General features: G+C 44.6%; 1 protein-coding gene and 1 long non-coding RNA gene across 7 annotated transcripts in view; one reads left to right on the top strand and one right to left on the bottom strand.

The window, feature by feature from the left end:
- Positions 1–17,686, top strand: part of LOC135362231 (uncharacterized) — a 248,167-nt gene that overhangs the window by 198,162 nt on the left and 32,319 nt on the right. The window lies entirely within an intron of this gene.
- TCAF1 (TRPM8 channel associated factor 1) overlaps positions 1,396–17,686 on the bottom strand; it is a 49,345-nt gene continuing 33,054 nt past the window's right edge. For 3 of the 4 annotated variants that reach the window (XM_045864119.3, XM_045864118.3, XM_045864116.3), the window contains exons 3-9: positions 11,609–12,603; positions 11,254–11,351; positions 9,526–9,739; positions 8,990–9,229; positions 7,669–8,006; positions 6,090–6,340; positions 1,396–3,486 (exon numbers count right to left, since the gene is read on the bottom strand). In XM_045864119.3, the coding sequence (XP_045720075.2) occupies positions 3,477–3,486; positions 6,090–6,340; positions 7,669–8,006; positions 8,990–9,229; positions 9,526–9,739; positions 11,254–11,351; positions 11,609–12,603 (2,146 nt within the window). In that variant the 3' untranslated portion in view covers positions 1,396–3,476. Of the gene's footprint in view, positions 3,487–6,063; positions 6,341–7,668; positions 8,007–8,989; positions 9,230–9,525; positions 9,740–11,253; positions 11,352–11,608; positions 12,604–17,686 lie in introns of all 4 variants that reach the window. The other variant, XM_045864117.3, reaches the window with a different exon arrangement.

The following is a 17,686-nucleotide window of genomic DNA, read 5'->3' as shown; positions in this document are numbered from 1 at the left end:
GATTGACTTCAATGATGAGGGTCAAAGAAGGAAATCCTTTTCAAAATGGAAGCTGAGCAGGGGTCCAAAAGCTTTGAAGGAATAAAGAACACAGATGTGATGTAGTCTTGGAAGAAAGGATAGCATGGGTTACTTTTGTCAGCAAAAATAGTCAACATCTAAGGCTATAGCTGGTTATCTGTTGGCTTGCTAGGCATATATATTAGATGAGGTTGGGACATCAGGTGGGGACATTGGTTTAGGGACTAAATATATCAGACTGATCTGTAAGGCCAATATGTAAGGATGTAAGGCCAATATTCCTTAGGAAGCTCTATCTGGCCTTGGGAGTTAGACAATAGAAGAAAGTAAACTAGCAGAGAAAGAAGAGCCACCAAGAGACTAGGAATAGCAGGACACAAGAAATTTGGGAGCCTGAAGATCTCCCCTTTAGAGTTGACTGCTTCTCCAAAATATGGTGGGGGAAGGGGGGTGGGGGGGAACAGCAGAAAGCAGATTATGATGTTCAAGCAAAGTAGCAAGGAATATAACAAGGAGACTGATGGATGAAATCCTCTGACACCATCTGGTCTCATATAGGACTAAAACTTTCTAAAATTGTCAGATGAATAGGAATACAGGCAAACTTACAAACCGATATGATCTTGAAATGCTTCCTGGAATAGGGACAAATATCATACGCCTTCTTGGGAAGGAACACTGGTTGGCCATCTTCATGCAACACCTGATGAGTGTTCCCTCACTCAACAAATATTGAAAATCTGCTAGAGAGTAAGCTTAATCTCAGATACATGGTGAGATCAGGGGCAGGCTTTGCTTTTTGTGGAACACCTGTGGAAACGAGAAGGTGAGGTGTGAATAGCTCGAAGATATTTAGTATGGCTGGAACCAGAGAGTAATGGGGAGATACGATGAACCTGGACAAATCAGGTGGATCCAAGTATCAGAGGGCATCATAAGCCATTTTAAGGGTTTTGGTTGGGGCATATCTTAGTCAATATGAGGTCACTGAAGAATTTTTATTTGAGTTTATTAAAAATTTTTCAAATACATGCACAAGGTAAAAAATTAAATAGTACAGAAGGACTTGAAATGAAAAACACAGTTTCCCACCCCACCCCTTTTAACCCTAGACCCATTCCCTAGAGGCAATGCATTTAACAATTTCTATTTTTAGATCTTCTGTTGACTAACTTGCTAACATTAAATAATATGTCTGAACAATAATTCTTGACTTATTAACTTTAGACAATCTTTAATAATTCCCCATTACAAAAGATAAGGATTTAACTTACACTATCCCCACCTTTCCTATGCCTATCCTTTCCCAAATTTTTGATAGATATGCCATTTTTAAGACTTCTATTGATTTAATTTATAACTTTGGACAATATACTATCCTCCGGTTCTTGTTCCATTAGCTGCGGACTTTATCTTCTCATTCCCACTGTGAATATCTAAGTAGCCCCACTCTTCCTGACACCTCTCTTCCCCCAACCAATTCTCAACCTCTTTCTGCTCTCTTGTTTCTTAATTTGTCAGAATTAATTATTTTCAGTTTCATTCCTGAATAAAACAGTAAGCCTTTCATGTTTTGTCTCTAGGCTGATCAGAACACTGAATACCAACAAACAGCATCTGCATTACTTTGGCTAAGTAAATCATGTTTACTGAGAGCTGAGTAGAAGCTAGGCCATTTTCTCCCGTACATATCCAGTGTTCATGAAGCCCGTGCCTCTTGTAAGGAGATGTACCTACCGCCAATGTCCAGTTGAGTCTCTTCTTATATCCCGTGAGTTTTTGTTGTTGTTTCACATTTGGACCCAAATGTCTTGACTTATTTCTGTTTTCTTTTTGCTGACTAAAGAATGTATGTCCTCCATATACTCAAACATTCCAGCTTCTCAATGAAACTATCTATGGAACAGAATGCATACTTTCCCCAAAGAGCCCGAGACTGTGTACTCTCATCTGAAATGGGTCTGCTAGAGTGACACCTCCTGGGTGTGATCCATTGTTTTCTGGATTCTGTTTTTTCCTCTTTCCCAGTTTTCCTCATCATTTTGTCGGAGAACGTCCTCGAGGTACTTTCTCAGAAAGGGTGCAAAGTAGGTAGACTTTCTGAAAACCTGCATGTCAGAAAAGGTCTTTATTTTGACACTACTCTTGACAGTTTGGCTTTGCTATGTTACTCTGAGTACAAAAATTTTCTGTAAGTGAAGAAATTACTCCACTGGCTTCTAGCATTCAGTATTGCTAATGAAAAATCTGCTGCCAGTCTATTTCTTATTCCTGTTTTAGTTGAGCTAATTGTGATGACTTAACTTTATTTTCTCTTTGGGCACTTTTAACATCTTCCTTGTATCCTTAATATTCCAGAATTTCACAAGATTGTGTGTAGACGTAGGTTGTATTGGGGCTCCTCAATCTGGAGACGTGGTTCTTTCTGTTCTTCATTTTTTGTCCTTTTTATTTCTTCACCTATATTTTTTTATGTTCTCTTTTCCAGAAAGTCCTAATGCTTAGATATTGATTGTCTAGATCTTTTCCTTTCTTTATTTTTTTCTGCTATTTCTTTTTGTTCTATATCTAAGGAGTTTCCCTCAACTATATTTTCCAGCCTGTCCACTGAATATTTTGGGCAGTTTTATTTCACTTTCAAGGGCTCCTTTATTCTCAGTTTTTCATTTCTGTGTAGCATTCTGTACTCATCTTACAAATACACCTCAAATCTCTCTGAAGATACAGATTTTAAAGTTATTCTTTCCATGTTCACTTTATTTTTCAAGCGTCCTAATTCTAACTGATTATTTTTCTTAAATGCTCCTCCCCTGGTCCTCCTCCTCCACCCCCCGATGCCCAAAGACGGGATTCCTAGCTGACTGTTTTCATTTAAGAATCAATATAACTGTTAACTTTTACAGGAGTTGGTGTGGGTGTCCTCTGCCAGTGTATGGTTGGATCTGTTTCTCCAATAAGCCTCTTCCAGGACTAGAAGCACTAGGGTTACTTGAGGAGGGGTTTCAACATTCAGAGGATTAGCCGATAGGCTAGGGGTCACTTATTTCCACAAAAAGAGAAATTTTATTCTGGGGCACCAACTCCTACCTCTCCTCAGGCAGTTTATTCAATTTCTCTACAAACAACAACAAGAACAATAGATTTGTAATGGATACCAATTATAGACTGCCTGTATTCTATGCACAATGGTTGGGGCAGAATAGGATGGGATTCAATTTTACAACTGGTATAACTCTTTGTAGACTTTTCAGGTGCTCATGTTTCTTTGGAATTACGTTATTCAGATCAGCTTCTATTCTGTCTGAAAGATACCTTCACTCTTTCATTCATTCTCATGTTTCATCCACTTTCTCTCTTCCAGAAATGTGTTGAGATCTTCTTCAGTTATAATCAAATCTGTTTAGTTTTCTTTGCTGAGATGTGTCAATTCTCTCTTGCATTTCTTGACTTCAATTTCAGTGGGGCCTAGGGAGGGAGGGGAGGTAAACTTATATGCTCAGTTCATCATCTTATATTTGAAGTCCCACTGGAAGCTTTCAGACAGGGGAGTGACATGAATAGCTTCCTATTTTAAGAAGGTCCCCAGGGCCATAATGCTAAAAATGAACTAAAGAGGGCCAGGATGGATACAAATATTATTCTAGAAGACTAAGAATCTGATTTCCTTGCTGAGAACATGCAATGTCTGGGGCTTTTGGGAGTCAGGCACTTTACCAAAATAACCCATCATTCAAAACCCAGTACCCTACTAGAATGCTTTCATGGTGCTCTAGAGATGATAAAGGAAACCTGAATAAACTGGGATCTGAAAGACCTGGATTATGCTAAACGGGTCACTGTCTTTGGGATGTACCTTAGGAGCCTACCTCAAGTTCTTCCTTTTAACTGGCATTTGGGAGAAACAAAGGGACTTTCTGTTCTGATAAAATTGGATGAGGAGTGAGTACAAGCAGGCAAAGTGCTGGCAAGTAGGGACATAAAGGTCCTTCTGTTTGCTGGCCGGTTTCTTCATTTACTCATTTATTTGCATATTCAAAGCACTGTAGTTATTAACACCCATTCTGTAATCAGAGTGCCCAGGTTTAAATCCCAGGTCTACCATTTATTAGCAGTGTAGACTTAGGCAATTTACTTGATCTCTGTAAAATTCAGTTCACTTCTTCCTAAAATGGGAGCGATAAATTTCCATCTCATAAGATTATTGTGAAGATTAAATTAAACAATCTATATAAAAGAACAAGTACAGTATTTGGCACATACTATCTAATTGATAGAATTCTAACTAATCAATAGAATTTTTTCAAATGTTGAATGAATATCCAACATCATCTATGTTTAAAGCATCTAGATGATAGATATTCATGAAATAAGGGAAAAGACTTCTAGGATTAAGAAATGACATAATAAAGGAATCCACAGAAAAACACTCTCTAGGTCAAATCTTATCTCTGCATCCACCCACTTCTTAATAAGGCAAATAAAATAGTGTACTGAAACAACTACATCCAAATAAATATAAGCGGTCTAAAGGAAAACTGGCTGGATGTGTGCATTAATCCCAGAGCCTCAACTCTAGTTAAAATTACACGGAAATGGGAGGTTTTGAATAGGATTAGAAGAAAACTTGAGAAAATCTTTGCATTGTAATTAAATAAAATTTGGGTCAGTCGTATCCAGTTATCTGGTTCTGAAGTCAAGATTCTCTCTGCGTGTGGACTTTATCTGCCAAACTAGTAAGGAATTCTGGGCAGTGATAGGAATCTGATAGGAACACCATCCCTAAGTTGGATGCCCATTGTTTGCTAAAGACAAACGCCCTCATGGATTTGTTCTGATTTTTCAAGTGACTTCCACTCTTGATTTAATCAAAGAAGGAATTTTACCTGAAAGATGGAATTGAATAAAGAGACCAAACGCCAAGTAGCTAGTAAGACCCCCACTATGAATTTAGAGCCCGTGGATCCTGTAGATCCTAGAGCTCATAAAGCAATGGACCCCAGTCCTTTGAGAGGCTGGTGTATAGAGTGTAGGATGGGATGGGATGGATCACACCACATCTGTAAATGCCATGTAAAAGGGTAGTCTAGTTCTGAAATGATTAATTAATGCCAATTAGTAATAAAGGCACCTGGCACTTTCTCAATACCTACCAACTGCCAGGCACTGTTCTAATTCCTTTTAGAGGGACTAAAATTTAATCCTCACAATAATTCTATGAAATAGATCCCATTTTATGAGGAACTTGCCCAGAGTCATGTGACTAACAGGTGGAAGAACCAGGCTTTGGATGCGGGGAGTCTACTCTTAGAGATGATGGTCTTAACCTCCAGGCTATGGCGAGAGAAGGGGAGTACTCAGCTCACTATTCTGGGGGCCAGCAGAACATAGAAGAATCCCTACATTCACAAACCTCTTCAGAACTCTCAGTCTGAGTCTTCACGACAACCCTGTGAGGCAGGGATTTTTGTCCTCATCTCACACACAAGGAAATGTGAGTAGAGACACAATGACTTCCCCAAGAGCTAACGCTAGCCATGGGCTCTTTCTACTACACCAGGCTGCTTTCCAAACTCTTTGAAAACTACCCTAGACACAGAATATCAAGGAACTGTCTGCTTATCCTGGTAAATTTGTGTTTCAGTGGATTCTATGGTCAGGTGTTTGGAACAACTGGTCAAAAACAAAAGCCCAGAGAGTCCTCAGGATGTCAGGATAAGAACCACCCGCAAGGGCCATGGCCCATAGTGGTGAACCAAGGGATGGCATAGAGGCAGATGCCAAAGCTCTCAGAACCAGGCCAAAATAGGGCCAGGAGGGAATATGATAGCTGAGAGCAGAGGAATGAGACTCATAAACAGAAGGCCTTGCTCCTAAGAAATTCTGATTCCCCTTTTTGCTGTGTTCTTAACCCACTTCCTAGAGCTAGAACTACTAGGTATTAAGATATGGGGGCAATGAGCCAAGAGCACAAGGCTAGAACCCTAAGAGACAGAGGTCGAGGAATGAATCCCCATCTCTGCCTACCTCCCCAAACCTCTCTACCTGCCACCTCGCTGGGCACTCCTTACATCTGTGTGAGGAGGTATAATTTCATAATATTTTCCTTCCATTCAGGCAGATAGGCCAGGCTGGTAGCCACTTCCTTCTGGATAGGCCAGGCCCAGGCCTCAAAGAACGGAGCCAGATTCTTCTGCACTTGGTGGGAGAACATCTTCACCCACAGATTCATTTTGTCAACATTATCTGTGGGCAAGTTGGTCTGGTTCCTATACTCAGTGAAGAGACGGATGAATGGCTCCCAACCAAAGGCCTCCTGTAGCTGGGGAGAGAAAGGGGCAGCAGGAGGAGACATTTAATCCACAGAAAGACCCCAAAAACACTATAATAAATTAATGTAATGTATTTAACCCCCAAAAACATTAGTTTCATTTCTGTCACTGGCCCTCTCTGCAGTTCTAGCTGCTGGCCTCATGGGCTACTCTCTGTCTTATCTTAATGGGGCCTCTGAGCTAGCCAGGTGCTCAGCATGGAGCAGACCCTCAATAAAGGATGGCTGTGGTAATCACGGTCATGATTATTATCAGTATTTACCACCTACGTCATTAGGTGGTAGCTCACTCCATCGTGAAAGTGTTGAGAGGATATCACACAAGGGTTTAAAGCTGACTGAAGTGAAAAAAATCCTTGTATCTTTCACAGCTGCAAAGTTAAACCCCCAAAGCAGGAGAACTATCCCCCTCTCCCTTACCCGGACATAACCTGCATCAGTCACAGGTCTGTGCCAATCTGTAAGGCTACTGACATGGCCTTTAGGAAAAAAAAGTAAGTCCAGTAGAAACAGAAGATGATGTATAGTCTAGGTGGTTGGAAAGAAGTTAAGTAAGGCATCATTTTAGGAAAAGGCAGCTGGCCCGAGGCCCCTGGAAAAAGCCGGTGTGAGGCCGGGTTATGGCGCTTTAAGGTTAGGATGGACAGTAGCAGTTCTCTGAAACACCCTCAGCTGGATTTCACAGCTGAACAACTTTTGTCCCTGGGGTGAAGTGGCCCCAGCGACGAGGTTAGAGTCTCCGGGCAGTTTCGCTATCGTTCTCGGGGCAGTGGGTACACACAGAGAGGAAGTCGGGCACGTGGAAGAACCTGGCTGGAGACTGAGTTCCAGAATCCCAGGTGGTGAGACTCTGCACGGTGGCCTGGGAGCCGCTCCAGGGACTCGGGGGAGGGAACTTGGATGCTGGACAATAGTTCAAAGGCAGAGGCAACCTCATGTGCAGGCCACTGAGGCATCTTGGATTGCCTCTGAGGGAGAAACTGAGGCAGTTTCTAAGGAAAATGATGGGTCCCCTCCCATAACGTGTGTGTGTGGGGGGGTGGGCATGGTGTTTGGGGTTAGATAGCTATTCCGTGACATGGTTTGGCTTCAGTCTCAGGTATGTCTGGCTTCAGAGCAAGCCATGGTAACTGAAGAGTACTGCCCTCGCCTCTGCCTTGGTGCTTTCTATCTACTCTCATGAATCTCCTCAGAATCATGGCGTGAGGGTGCGGCTGAGGCAATTAAGTCCACTTTGGGGTCACTAGGGTGTCCCCTCTCGAGGTTGCACGGGCGGCCCCCCCGCGGGGTTTCCCATCCCCCTCCCTCTTGCCCAGTACCTGTAGGTACGTTTCCAGCGCAGTCCACGCATTCCAGTTTTTCACATTGGGACCCTTGCCCAGGTAGATTCGGACTCTCTTCTCCCGAACGGGAGGCCACAGAGCAATATTCGCCCGGCCCCGAGGGATGCCCAAGACCGTTTCGTGCACGTAAACACACCACAGGTTGCAGGTAGCCTCGGTGGTGTGCGGGGGGAACTCCCACTCTTGACGCTGCTGGTTGCGGCCAAGCTCGTGGACGGGGCCCCACAGCCCCTTGGTTCTGATGAGCTTCTCATTGATGAGCTCCTGCACAGATTCCAGATGGCACATGATGGGGTACCCGGCATGCATCCAGCCTGGGAACGCAGGAGGGAGGGAGAGGGGTTAGAACGCTCCCCACCCGTCTTTACCAGGACTTCCAGAACCCCGTAAGGCTCAGAAGGGCAATCCACACGAGGCCCACCAGGGCTCTCCCCCACCCTCACTCTGGCCTGCCGGTAATGGGTCTGATGCACGTTACAAACAGCCCTTCGTGTTACTCTCCAGCTTTTTCACTTCTGTGAGGGTGTCCTGTCATGTGAATCTGTCTCATTATATTCTTTTCTCAAAATGGAGAACTCTTGGATGGTGGTTTCCCCTTCTCATTATTTAGAAACGGTGTTGCCCACGTTGATGCTACTTGATAGTAATCACCTCCGTAAGGCAAGAAAACTGGGGTCTAAAGAAATTTCCATCGTTCTCTCATTTCTACACACCCCCTGATTTGTAAGGCTCTTGACCCACTGGCAGAGATCTCTTCATTCAGTGTCTTCTCAACGTTGTTAAATTCCTTCTCCCAACAACTGTGACCCTGGGGGGAGACCCCCCCCCACTTTTACTTTCTCCTTGAAGCGCCCAATGGGACTCCTGTGAAAGCCTAGCACTTTGTTCCTGCGTTCTTCTGGCTGTTGGAGGACAAGTCTTGACATGCCGACCTAGACTGTTCACTATTTCACATGCTGCTCACACACGGTTCCACAGCCCACTTTTCTCATGTCCCATAATCCCATCATATTTCCTTATGCCATCAGAATACCACTTTAGAAATTTTCCTCAGTGTCTGTCCATATATTACTTAACCATTCCATACTGTTGGGTACTTAGGTAGTTTCCAGTTGTTTTGTTGGGGGATTTGGCTGAGTCTATTTTTTTAAATACGTATCTCCCCCCTTTCGTTTAAATAGCAAGACTTACATCTTGTATGTCTTGCTAGAAAAACGTTTTTACCATGCTGCCTGCCCACTGCTTGTCTGTTGAAAGAAAGGAAGGCTGTCAGGGGCGGCATGCACAGAGCACCCACCAACTGAGATCTGCACGTCAGCAACGATCCTCTGAGGCAGACGCAGAGGGAAGGGCTCAGCCCCCAGCCGTGCCACGGCCTGCATCACCTCGTCCCAGAGGCGAAGCAGCGGCTCAGGGTTCTCCAGCGTGCGGAGATTGGCGGTTGGTACTGTCAGGATGATGTTGTCCGTAGCCAGCTCTCCCCAGGGACCTGGATTCTCCTGGATGCGCCTCTTCCACTCCTCCTGGGAGGTCTCCCCTGGGAAGAGAGGCCATGGGGCTTGAAACTCACTTTCCCAAATCCCTTATGTTAAAACATCCAACTTGAACCCCGGGAGGGAAAGACCGAGGTCATGAGTGACCATATCGCCCCTTTGATCCTTCTAGGAAGTCTCCAAGAATGTGGTTTGGTCTTCATCTCCTTGGCCCCAGTGCTGAATCTAAGGAAACTTAGCTTCCTCCCCTCTACCAGCCCAGAGTTTCTCTCCTCCTACACCAAACAGCCCCAGATGATCTCCTGACCCAGCTCTCCCACTCCCCATGGCTCCCACTCACCCAGCTTGTAGTATGGGGCATGCACGGCCCCCTTAACAGTTACGGGCACAGAGCCCAGTTTGCTGCTCTGAGGCACGATGATATAGAGCAGGCCGCCCCAGAGGCAGGTGATCGACTTGGTGGGCTTGTCCAAGCAGCACCGGTTAATCACGAGTGGGCCTCGGAACAGCTTGCTGGCTCTGGTCAGGTCATCCGTGTGGCAGCCGATCTGTATCTGGAGCAGAGAGATCCCCCTAAGAGTCACCTTGGGGTGTGTGCAGGTGGAGAGGGAGGGCTCCCAGGAGGTGGGGACAGGAAAGGCCACTGGGCCATGACCCCATGCAAGCCCATGCCATTCCATCATTCCTCGGGGCTGTGTGGACCGAATCGTGTTTTACGTAAACGTCCTCCCTGGGGCGTCAGCTCCACACAGGGTCATGTTTAGACACTGAAGTGAGGGGCACCCATAGGTGCAGCCCATAGGCTAATGCTGAGGAGGGCTGACTCCCACAAAGGCCCCTGGGTGTCTCTGGAACCCATAGGGTCCTGGGTTGCCTATTTCATTGTGGTGACTCTGGCCTTGGGAACGGGGCAGAGGGGACCTTGCTGACTTGGGACTTTTGCTGACTGGGGAGGAGGTGCAGGGGGAGGCAGTGTGACCAGCTCATGAACTGGAGGGTGGATTCAGTTCCTCCCGTTCTCCAGGGCTCCTCTCCTGGGCCGATGGAGCGGCTCCTGTACTGGGTGGAGTCCTGGGATCATTCTCCCAGGTTTATGCTAAACAAGTTACAGAACAAGGGCACAGAACAGACCCTACCTGTCACAACGACTCTTCAGGGGGACAGAGCAGGATGGCTACTGAATTTTCGAACGGAGTGTGTGTGTGTATGAAAGTGACAGCTAGGGGCACCTGGGTGGCTCAGTCATTAAGCGTCTGCCTTCGACTCAGGTCATGATCCCAGGGTCCTGGGATCGAGCCCCACATCGGGCTCTCTGCTCAGCGGGAAGCCTGCTTCTCCCTCTCCCACTCCCCCTGCTTATGTTTCCTCTCTCTCTGTGTCTCCCTCTGTCAAAAAAATAAATAAAATCTTAAAAAAAAAAAAAAAAGAAAGTGACAGCTGAAGGGGGACCAGGGGAGCCAGGAACAGTCCTCAGTGTCCCAGGAAAGAGGCAGAAAGACCCTGCGCTCCAATGGGAGATTGGATGAGCACAGAAAGGGAACTGAGATTGATTGAACACTTCTGCATGCCCGGGTGCCCTCCATTTGGTGCCTTTTGTTTTTTTAGTTTTAAAAAATTTTTATTATTATTTTTTAAAGTAGGCTCCATGCCCAACGTGGGGCTTGAACTCACGACCCTGAGATTAAGAATCGCAGGCTCTACCGACTGAGCCAGCCAGGCGCCCCTGTTTGGTGCCTTTCTTATTCCCCACTCTGGGACATAAGTGAAAAGCACAAAATTTAAGAGCCAGGAGTTGGTTAGGTTTGAGTCCTGGGCTCTGAAATGAATCAGATCTATTGGCTGATTGATTGGAGTATCGTGGACACGCAGTGTTACATTAGTTTTAGGTGTACTAGATCGATATTTTCAGTCCACCTGCACCCGCAACTCAGTTGCCTCATCCTTAAAATGGGATAAAAGTACATGCCCCACGTTGCCAATAGGGTTTTTACGAGGATCAAATAAGATGGCAACTGTGAAAGCCAGAATATCTGGGTCTGTGTCATGTGGAGATGGGGCACGGCCTTACCTTCAGATCAGCAGAGGCAGCAGCTTCAGGCAGTGAGACCTCTATAATCTGCCTTCCAGGAATGTAGAGCCCAGTGCTCATCCAGCAATATCTGGTGCCTGCCAGAGCACAGGAAGGACAGACTTTACCCCTCCTCCGTGATGCCATCTCCGTCCGGCGAATCCACGGCCCCTTCGGGAACTCTGCACGGCTCTCTCCCTTCATGCTGCCCTGACTCAACTCTTGCAAATGTTACTTAAAACCCCCACCCCCATCTCCTTGAAAGTGCATGGCCAAGGGTGGAGATGGCCTTCTGAAGCCATCAGACCCCGTTCCCACAGGACCCCACGCTGGGCGCTCCGCCCCCATTCCGTACCTGGATTGTTGCAGTTGACCTCAACAGTGATAGGAGACTCCGAGGGGCGCAGATAGGGGCTGCTGTACATGTCTTCGATTTCTGGCACTAACAGAGAGAGGTCACTTCCAGAGTGGGCCAGGCCAGTGGCCAGGGAAAGCATAGCACCCCTGCAGCAGTCATTGATAACGGGGTTCTCTCGGGTTGCAACTGGGAGCCGATAGCGACTCAGCAGCTTCCTCAGGAGCCGATGCACAGACATGTAGGCAGGGATCTCTTCAGCGGGGATCTGGAGGAAAGCTGCACCGTCCGGCCCCAGCTTGGCCAACCAGCCCTTTTCCACGTTCCCTCTCTTCCTGCCCATTATAACTTGGAACTCGGCCAGAGTGGAGCGGAAGTGATAGGTCCTTATCCCTGCTTTAGGCGTACGGAAGGGCCCTGGATTGAGGCTTTGGCTTGTGATGCTGATGCCAAAGGGGTTGAGGAGGAGGTTTCCTGGGAACCGAGCCAAAGGGGACACTCCAGGGTTCTTGAAGGCCCACCACCAGGCTTGGGCACCAACAAACAGTCCCCCGCCCTCGGCTACAAACTCCTGCAGCTCTTTGACCCCCACATCACTCACGGGTTCAAAGCAGTAGACACTCGCATCACTGGTCAGATGGGGCTCGATGCTGGTGTCTATGCCCCCCACCGCGAGCAGGCCGCTCAGTGTCCTCAGTTCTGTCTGCACCACGATCTTGCCTCGGCGGCCCCCGTCCAGCCAGCGCACGGCATTGAGCAGAAAGGGGCCGAGTTTGCTCACGGTGAATAATACCTTGTGGCCGGTCACGACCACCCGGCCCCGGCCATAGCGGGCCGCTGCTATGACACAGCCATGGTAGGAATCTAACCCCAGGGGAAAGGCTAGAGCCCCGTGCACTAGCAGCTGGGAGGGGAAGCAATCCGAGTTGCTGATGTCCAGCTCTGAAATCCCGTGCAGGAGCTCCTCTCTGTCCTCGGAGAGGTCGTCTTCACAGCTGCAAAAGCCACAGGTGTTCTCTATTAAAGGGGTGACCACATCAAGCTCCGAGAACGGCGCCCCACATACAGCAAGCATCAGCTTTACTGACATGATGGCCGTTGGCTCTTGCAGGAGAGCCGGGGGAACAAAGTAGACATATCTGACCTCACTGGGTGTGCAGGCTGGTCTGAGGGAAGACAGAGGGACATTCGTTCTGCTCTGCTCATTCTTGGGATGCAAATCCTTCAAAGGAAGCTCTGCCGTGTTTACCCGATATCGTGTCTTAACTATTCTAGATTTAAGTGTTTATTTCAGCCTGTGGGGCATTACATAAATAACTGAATGGGCAATTGTGTTTTCATTCTTTTTTTTTTTTTTTTAAAGATTTTATTTATTTATTTGACAGAGAGAGACACAGCGAGAGAGGGAACACAAGCGGGGGGAGTTGGAGAGGGAGAAGCGGGCTTCCCGCTGAGCAGAGAGCCCGATGCGGGGCTCGATCCCAGGACCCTGGGATCATGACCTGGGCCGAAGGCAGACGCTTAACGACTGAGCCACCCAGGCGCCCCTGTGTTTTCATTCTTATAAAGAGTCTTATTTATACATTTCATGCAGCCAATTTTCAAGTAAAGTCAGCGGAGGGCTGCGTTGGTGGCACCGTTGAAGAATCGCTCTTATCTCAAAAGGTGGGGCAGGGGAGCTGGCCGGCTTCAACTCTAGTAGAGACCCTCTTGTTACCTGAACCCAAAAGGATTGACTGTCTGCACCCAACATTCCACCCATTCCTTGCTGGCTTACAGGAGCCAAATATCCATGCTATAAGGTGTTTCTCAGTCTATCCGGACCTGTCTGTGGCCATCAAACCCCTGTAAGACCTCAGGACACCCACATCCCCCAAACGGGAGATGCAGTCCTGGGTACCTAGTGGGATCATTAGGGGGGAAAGGTAGAGTGACTTCTAAAAGCTGGAGACCCCAGAGCTGGTTATGCCACTTTTGTTGGGTAAAGGTTGGCAACTATATGGTCAGGAGGCAGTGCACGCAAACACTGAAAAACGGGAGTCAGGTAGACATCACTGTGTGTCTGTGTTGTGCTCTCTCTCTGTAGCTGCAAAAACTCCAGGTAACTGATGGGAGACTGTGGTGCTCTTAGTAGGTACGATCCTTTCCTCAAGACAAAGGTATCACCTTACTAGTGACTCTCCTGCTCCTCGAAGCACTAACCACTGAAATCACTCAACTAGCTCTTCTCGCTCTGATTCCAAGTTTACCAAACCGCCTTGTGATGATAATCTTGCTTCTGATGATCATCTGCCTACACAAGGAAGTCAGGGGCCAGGCCAAGCAGAATGTTCTAGTTCTGTGACATATCTATTTCTCAAGGAATAGCTTGCACAGTCTCTCTTTAATTTGGTGATTCTACAATTAACAATATTAACTTTAAATGTTTTACACAAACAATGAATCAATGGAACACTACATCAAAAACTAACGATGTAATGTATGGTGATTAACATAACATAATAATAATAAAAAAATAAATAAATAAGAGTTTTTGTTACTTTATACCTGTATACAAAATTAAATGAAAAATGTGTTTTGATTCTCATAATAAGGAGTTCTGTTTATAAATTTCATGCAATTAATTGTTTGACAAGTGAAGTCAGTGAAAAGGTAAGCTACTGTGTTTTAGATTAATACATTGGCATCACGGTTTATACATTAGCTATTATGATTAGGTGGGTGATACTGAATGTGCAAACTTGAGGCCCAGACACTGAATCACTAGCATCTCATCTAGACAATGACAATGACCCTAGGTGAGGTCCTGCTCATGCTTAGCCGGAGGAGGGGGGAAAGCCTCAGGCATCTGTTATTTCTAATAACCATGACTTATGTGCCGGGGAAGATAAATTTTTGTTCATAAACTGAAAAAATCTGAACTGGATTTTTACTTTTCTTTCCCATTCTCTTCTGAAATGAAACAAAAGCTTTAAAATCAGAATAAATCCATGATTGCACTGAGTTGTGTAAAGGGCACAATCAGTAAACTGGGCTAGTGAGAAATTTATTGAAAATATAAATCAAATGGAATCAAACTGATCAGAAACCCATGAGCACAGAAAACTCTGTAACTGCATATATGTGAGAGAAAAAGATCAAGAAAAAAAGAATAGGGATTTTGAGAAAATATGGAGATAATTATTACTGAGAAAATACACTTCAGTAACCAATAATGATCAATCTAGAATTCCAATGCCATTTAACATTTACATAAACAAGAATTGCCAAATATTTGATGACAAGTAGCAGCACGAAAGAGAAGCACCAAACTAACCTGAGAAAACCAACACCCAAGGGAGTAATAATGATAAATGGAGTTCACTCCTGTTGTTGTACATCCTGTGGGTTTGGACAAAGGTGTAATGACATGTATCTATAATTATGGTATCACACAGAGTATTTTCACTGCCCGAAAAATACTCTTGTCTGCCTATTCATCTTCTCATCCCACCCCTGGCAACCACTGAGGTTTTTACTGTCACCATAGTTTTGCCTTTTCCAGATGTCATCTGGTTGGAATCATGCATTGATCATGCATTTAAGGTTCCTCCATGTCTGTTCATGGCTTATTAGCTCATTTCTTTTCAGCATTGAATAATACTCCATTGTCTGAATGTACCACAATTTACTTATCTATTCACCTCCTGAAGGACATCTAGGTAGCTTCCATGTTTTTGCAATTATGAACAAAGCTGCTACAGATACAAACATCTGTGTGCAGGCTTTTGTGTGGATGTAACTCCTTTGCATAAATAGCAAGGAGTGTGACTGCTGGATCCTATAGTAAGAGCAGTTTAGTTTAAGCTCAACCATCTTCCAAACTGGCTAGTACCGCTTTGCATTCCCATCAGCAATGAATCAAGAGTTCCTGATGCTCCAAGTCCTCATCAGCATTTGGTGGTGTCTGTGTTTTGGATTTTCAGTTTAGTGACATCTCATTGTATTTTGCATTTCCCTGATACATAATGTGAAGCGTCTTTTCATATGATTATCTAACATCTGTACATCTTGTTGGTGAGGTGTCTGTTAAGGTGTTTGGACCGTTTTTAAAATTGGATTGTTTTCTTACTGTTATTTTAAGAGTTCTTTGTATATTTTGGATAATAATCCTTTATCAGATATGTCTTTTGCAAATATTTCCTCCCAGTCTGTGGCTTGCCTTCTTATTCTCTTGACATTGTCTTTTGCAGAGCAGAAGTTTTTAATTCTAATGAAGCCCAGCCTATCAATTATCTCTTTCATGGATCCTTGGTATTGTATCTAAAAAGTCATAGCTGTATTCAAGGTCATCTAGGCTTACTTCCTGTTATCTACTAGGGGTTTTATAGTTCTGTTTTACATTTAGGTCTGTGATCTGTTTTGAGTTATTTTATGAAAGCTGTAAGGTCTGTGTCTAGATTCATTTTTTGGCTTGTGGATGTCCAGTTCCATCATCATTTTTGAAGACTTTCTTCTCTCCATGGTATGGCCTTTCCTCCTTTGTCAAAGATCATATGACCATAGTTATGTAGGTCTCTTTCTGGGCTCTCCATTCTGTTCAATTAGTCTGTCCTTTCACAAATACCACTCTTGATTATGGTAGCTATATGGTTAGCCTTAGCTGATGTCAGTCCCCCAACTTCGTTCTCCTCCAATATTGTGTTGAACACGCCATTTTGAAAAATCAACTTCATTGACATGTGGTAAAATTCATTTAAAGTGTACATCCTGATGAGATTTTGTTACATTTATACGCTTGTATAATCACAATAAAAATATGTAACATTTCCGTTGCCACAGAAAGCTACCTTTTGCCCCATTTCAGTCATTCCAGTCCCCAGGCAACCACCAACGTGCTTGCTTTCAGTGTAGATGAGATCTGCCTTTTCTAAAGTTTCATACACATGGAATCATAAAGTATAGACTCTCTCGTGTTTGGCTTCTCCCACTCAGAATACATTTTTGAGAGCCATCCGTGTTATTGAGCCAATCAGTAATCCATTCCTTTTTATTGCTGAGTAGTATACCACTGGGTAGATATCTCACATTTTGTTCATCCATTCATCTGTTGTGAACATTTGGGTAGCTTCCAGTTTGGGGTTTGCTGCCATGAACATTCACGCACAAAATTTTTGTGTGGACATGTTTTCCTTTCTTCTGGATAAATACTTTGGAATGAGATGGCTGAGTGGTATGGTAAGAGGAGGTTTAAATTTATAAGAAATTGCCAAACTGTTTTCCAAAGTAATTGTATCATTGTACATTCCCAACAGTAACAGGAGAGTTCCAGTTGCACATTCTTGCCAACACTTTCTGAGTCTTTTTAGGAACTGTTCTAGTGGGGGGTGTATGGTATCTAATTGTGATTTTAATTTGCATTTCTCTGATGACCAACGATGTTGAGAATCTTTTCATGGGCGTATTGGCCTTTTGTCATTTATCTTCTGTGAAGTATGTTAAAATATTTTATCCTTTTATTTTTTTTACTGGATTGTTGATCTTCTTATTGAGATGTAAGAATTCTCTATGTATTCTGAATGCAAGTCCATTGTCAGATTAAGCACTGCAAATAATTTTTCCAGTCTGTAGCTTGTGCCTTTTTGTTTTCTTAATACTGTCTATTGAACTGAGAAGTTATTTAAAAATTTTTTGATGAAGCTCAATTTATCAGTCTTTTCCTCTTATGGCCTATGTACTTTTTGTGTCCTATCTAGGCCATCTTTGCCTACCCTAAGATCACGGATAATCTCTCCTGTGCTTTCATTTACAAGTTTTTAACAAACAAAAAATAGAAGTTTTTGAATTTTAGCCTCTGCATTTAGGTTCAGATCTTTTCAATAATTTGTTTTGTATGGAGTGGGATAAGCATCAGGATTCACTTGTTCTCCATAAGGGTGTCCATTTATTCCAGAACCATATGTTGAAAAGATGATCTTTTCCTCATTGAATTACCTTGGCACCTTTGCCAGAAACTAATTGAGCATGGATCTGTGAGTCTATTTCTGAACCACATAGTCTGTTTCACTGATCTGTATGCCTGTCCTCATGCCAATACCA

Source organism: Mirounga angustirostris, unplaced genomic scaffold, assembly GCF_029215605.1.
Source record: "Mirounga angustirostris isolate CCGP_5_RB_7025 unplaced genomic scaffold, mMirAng1.0.hap1 SCAF_12, whole genome shotgun sequence".
In the NCBI taxonomy this organism is placed as follows: domain Eukaryota; kingdom Metazoa; phylum Chordata; class Mammalia; order Carnivora; family Phocidae; genus Mirounga; species Mirounga angustirostris.
This window is presented reverse-complemented; position numbering and strand designations above follow the sequence as displayed.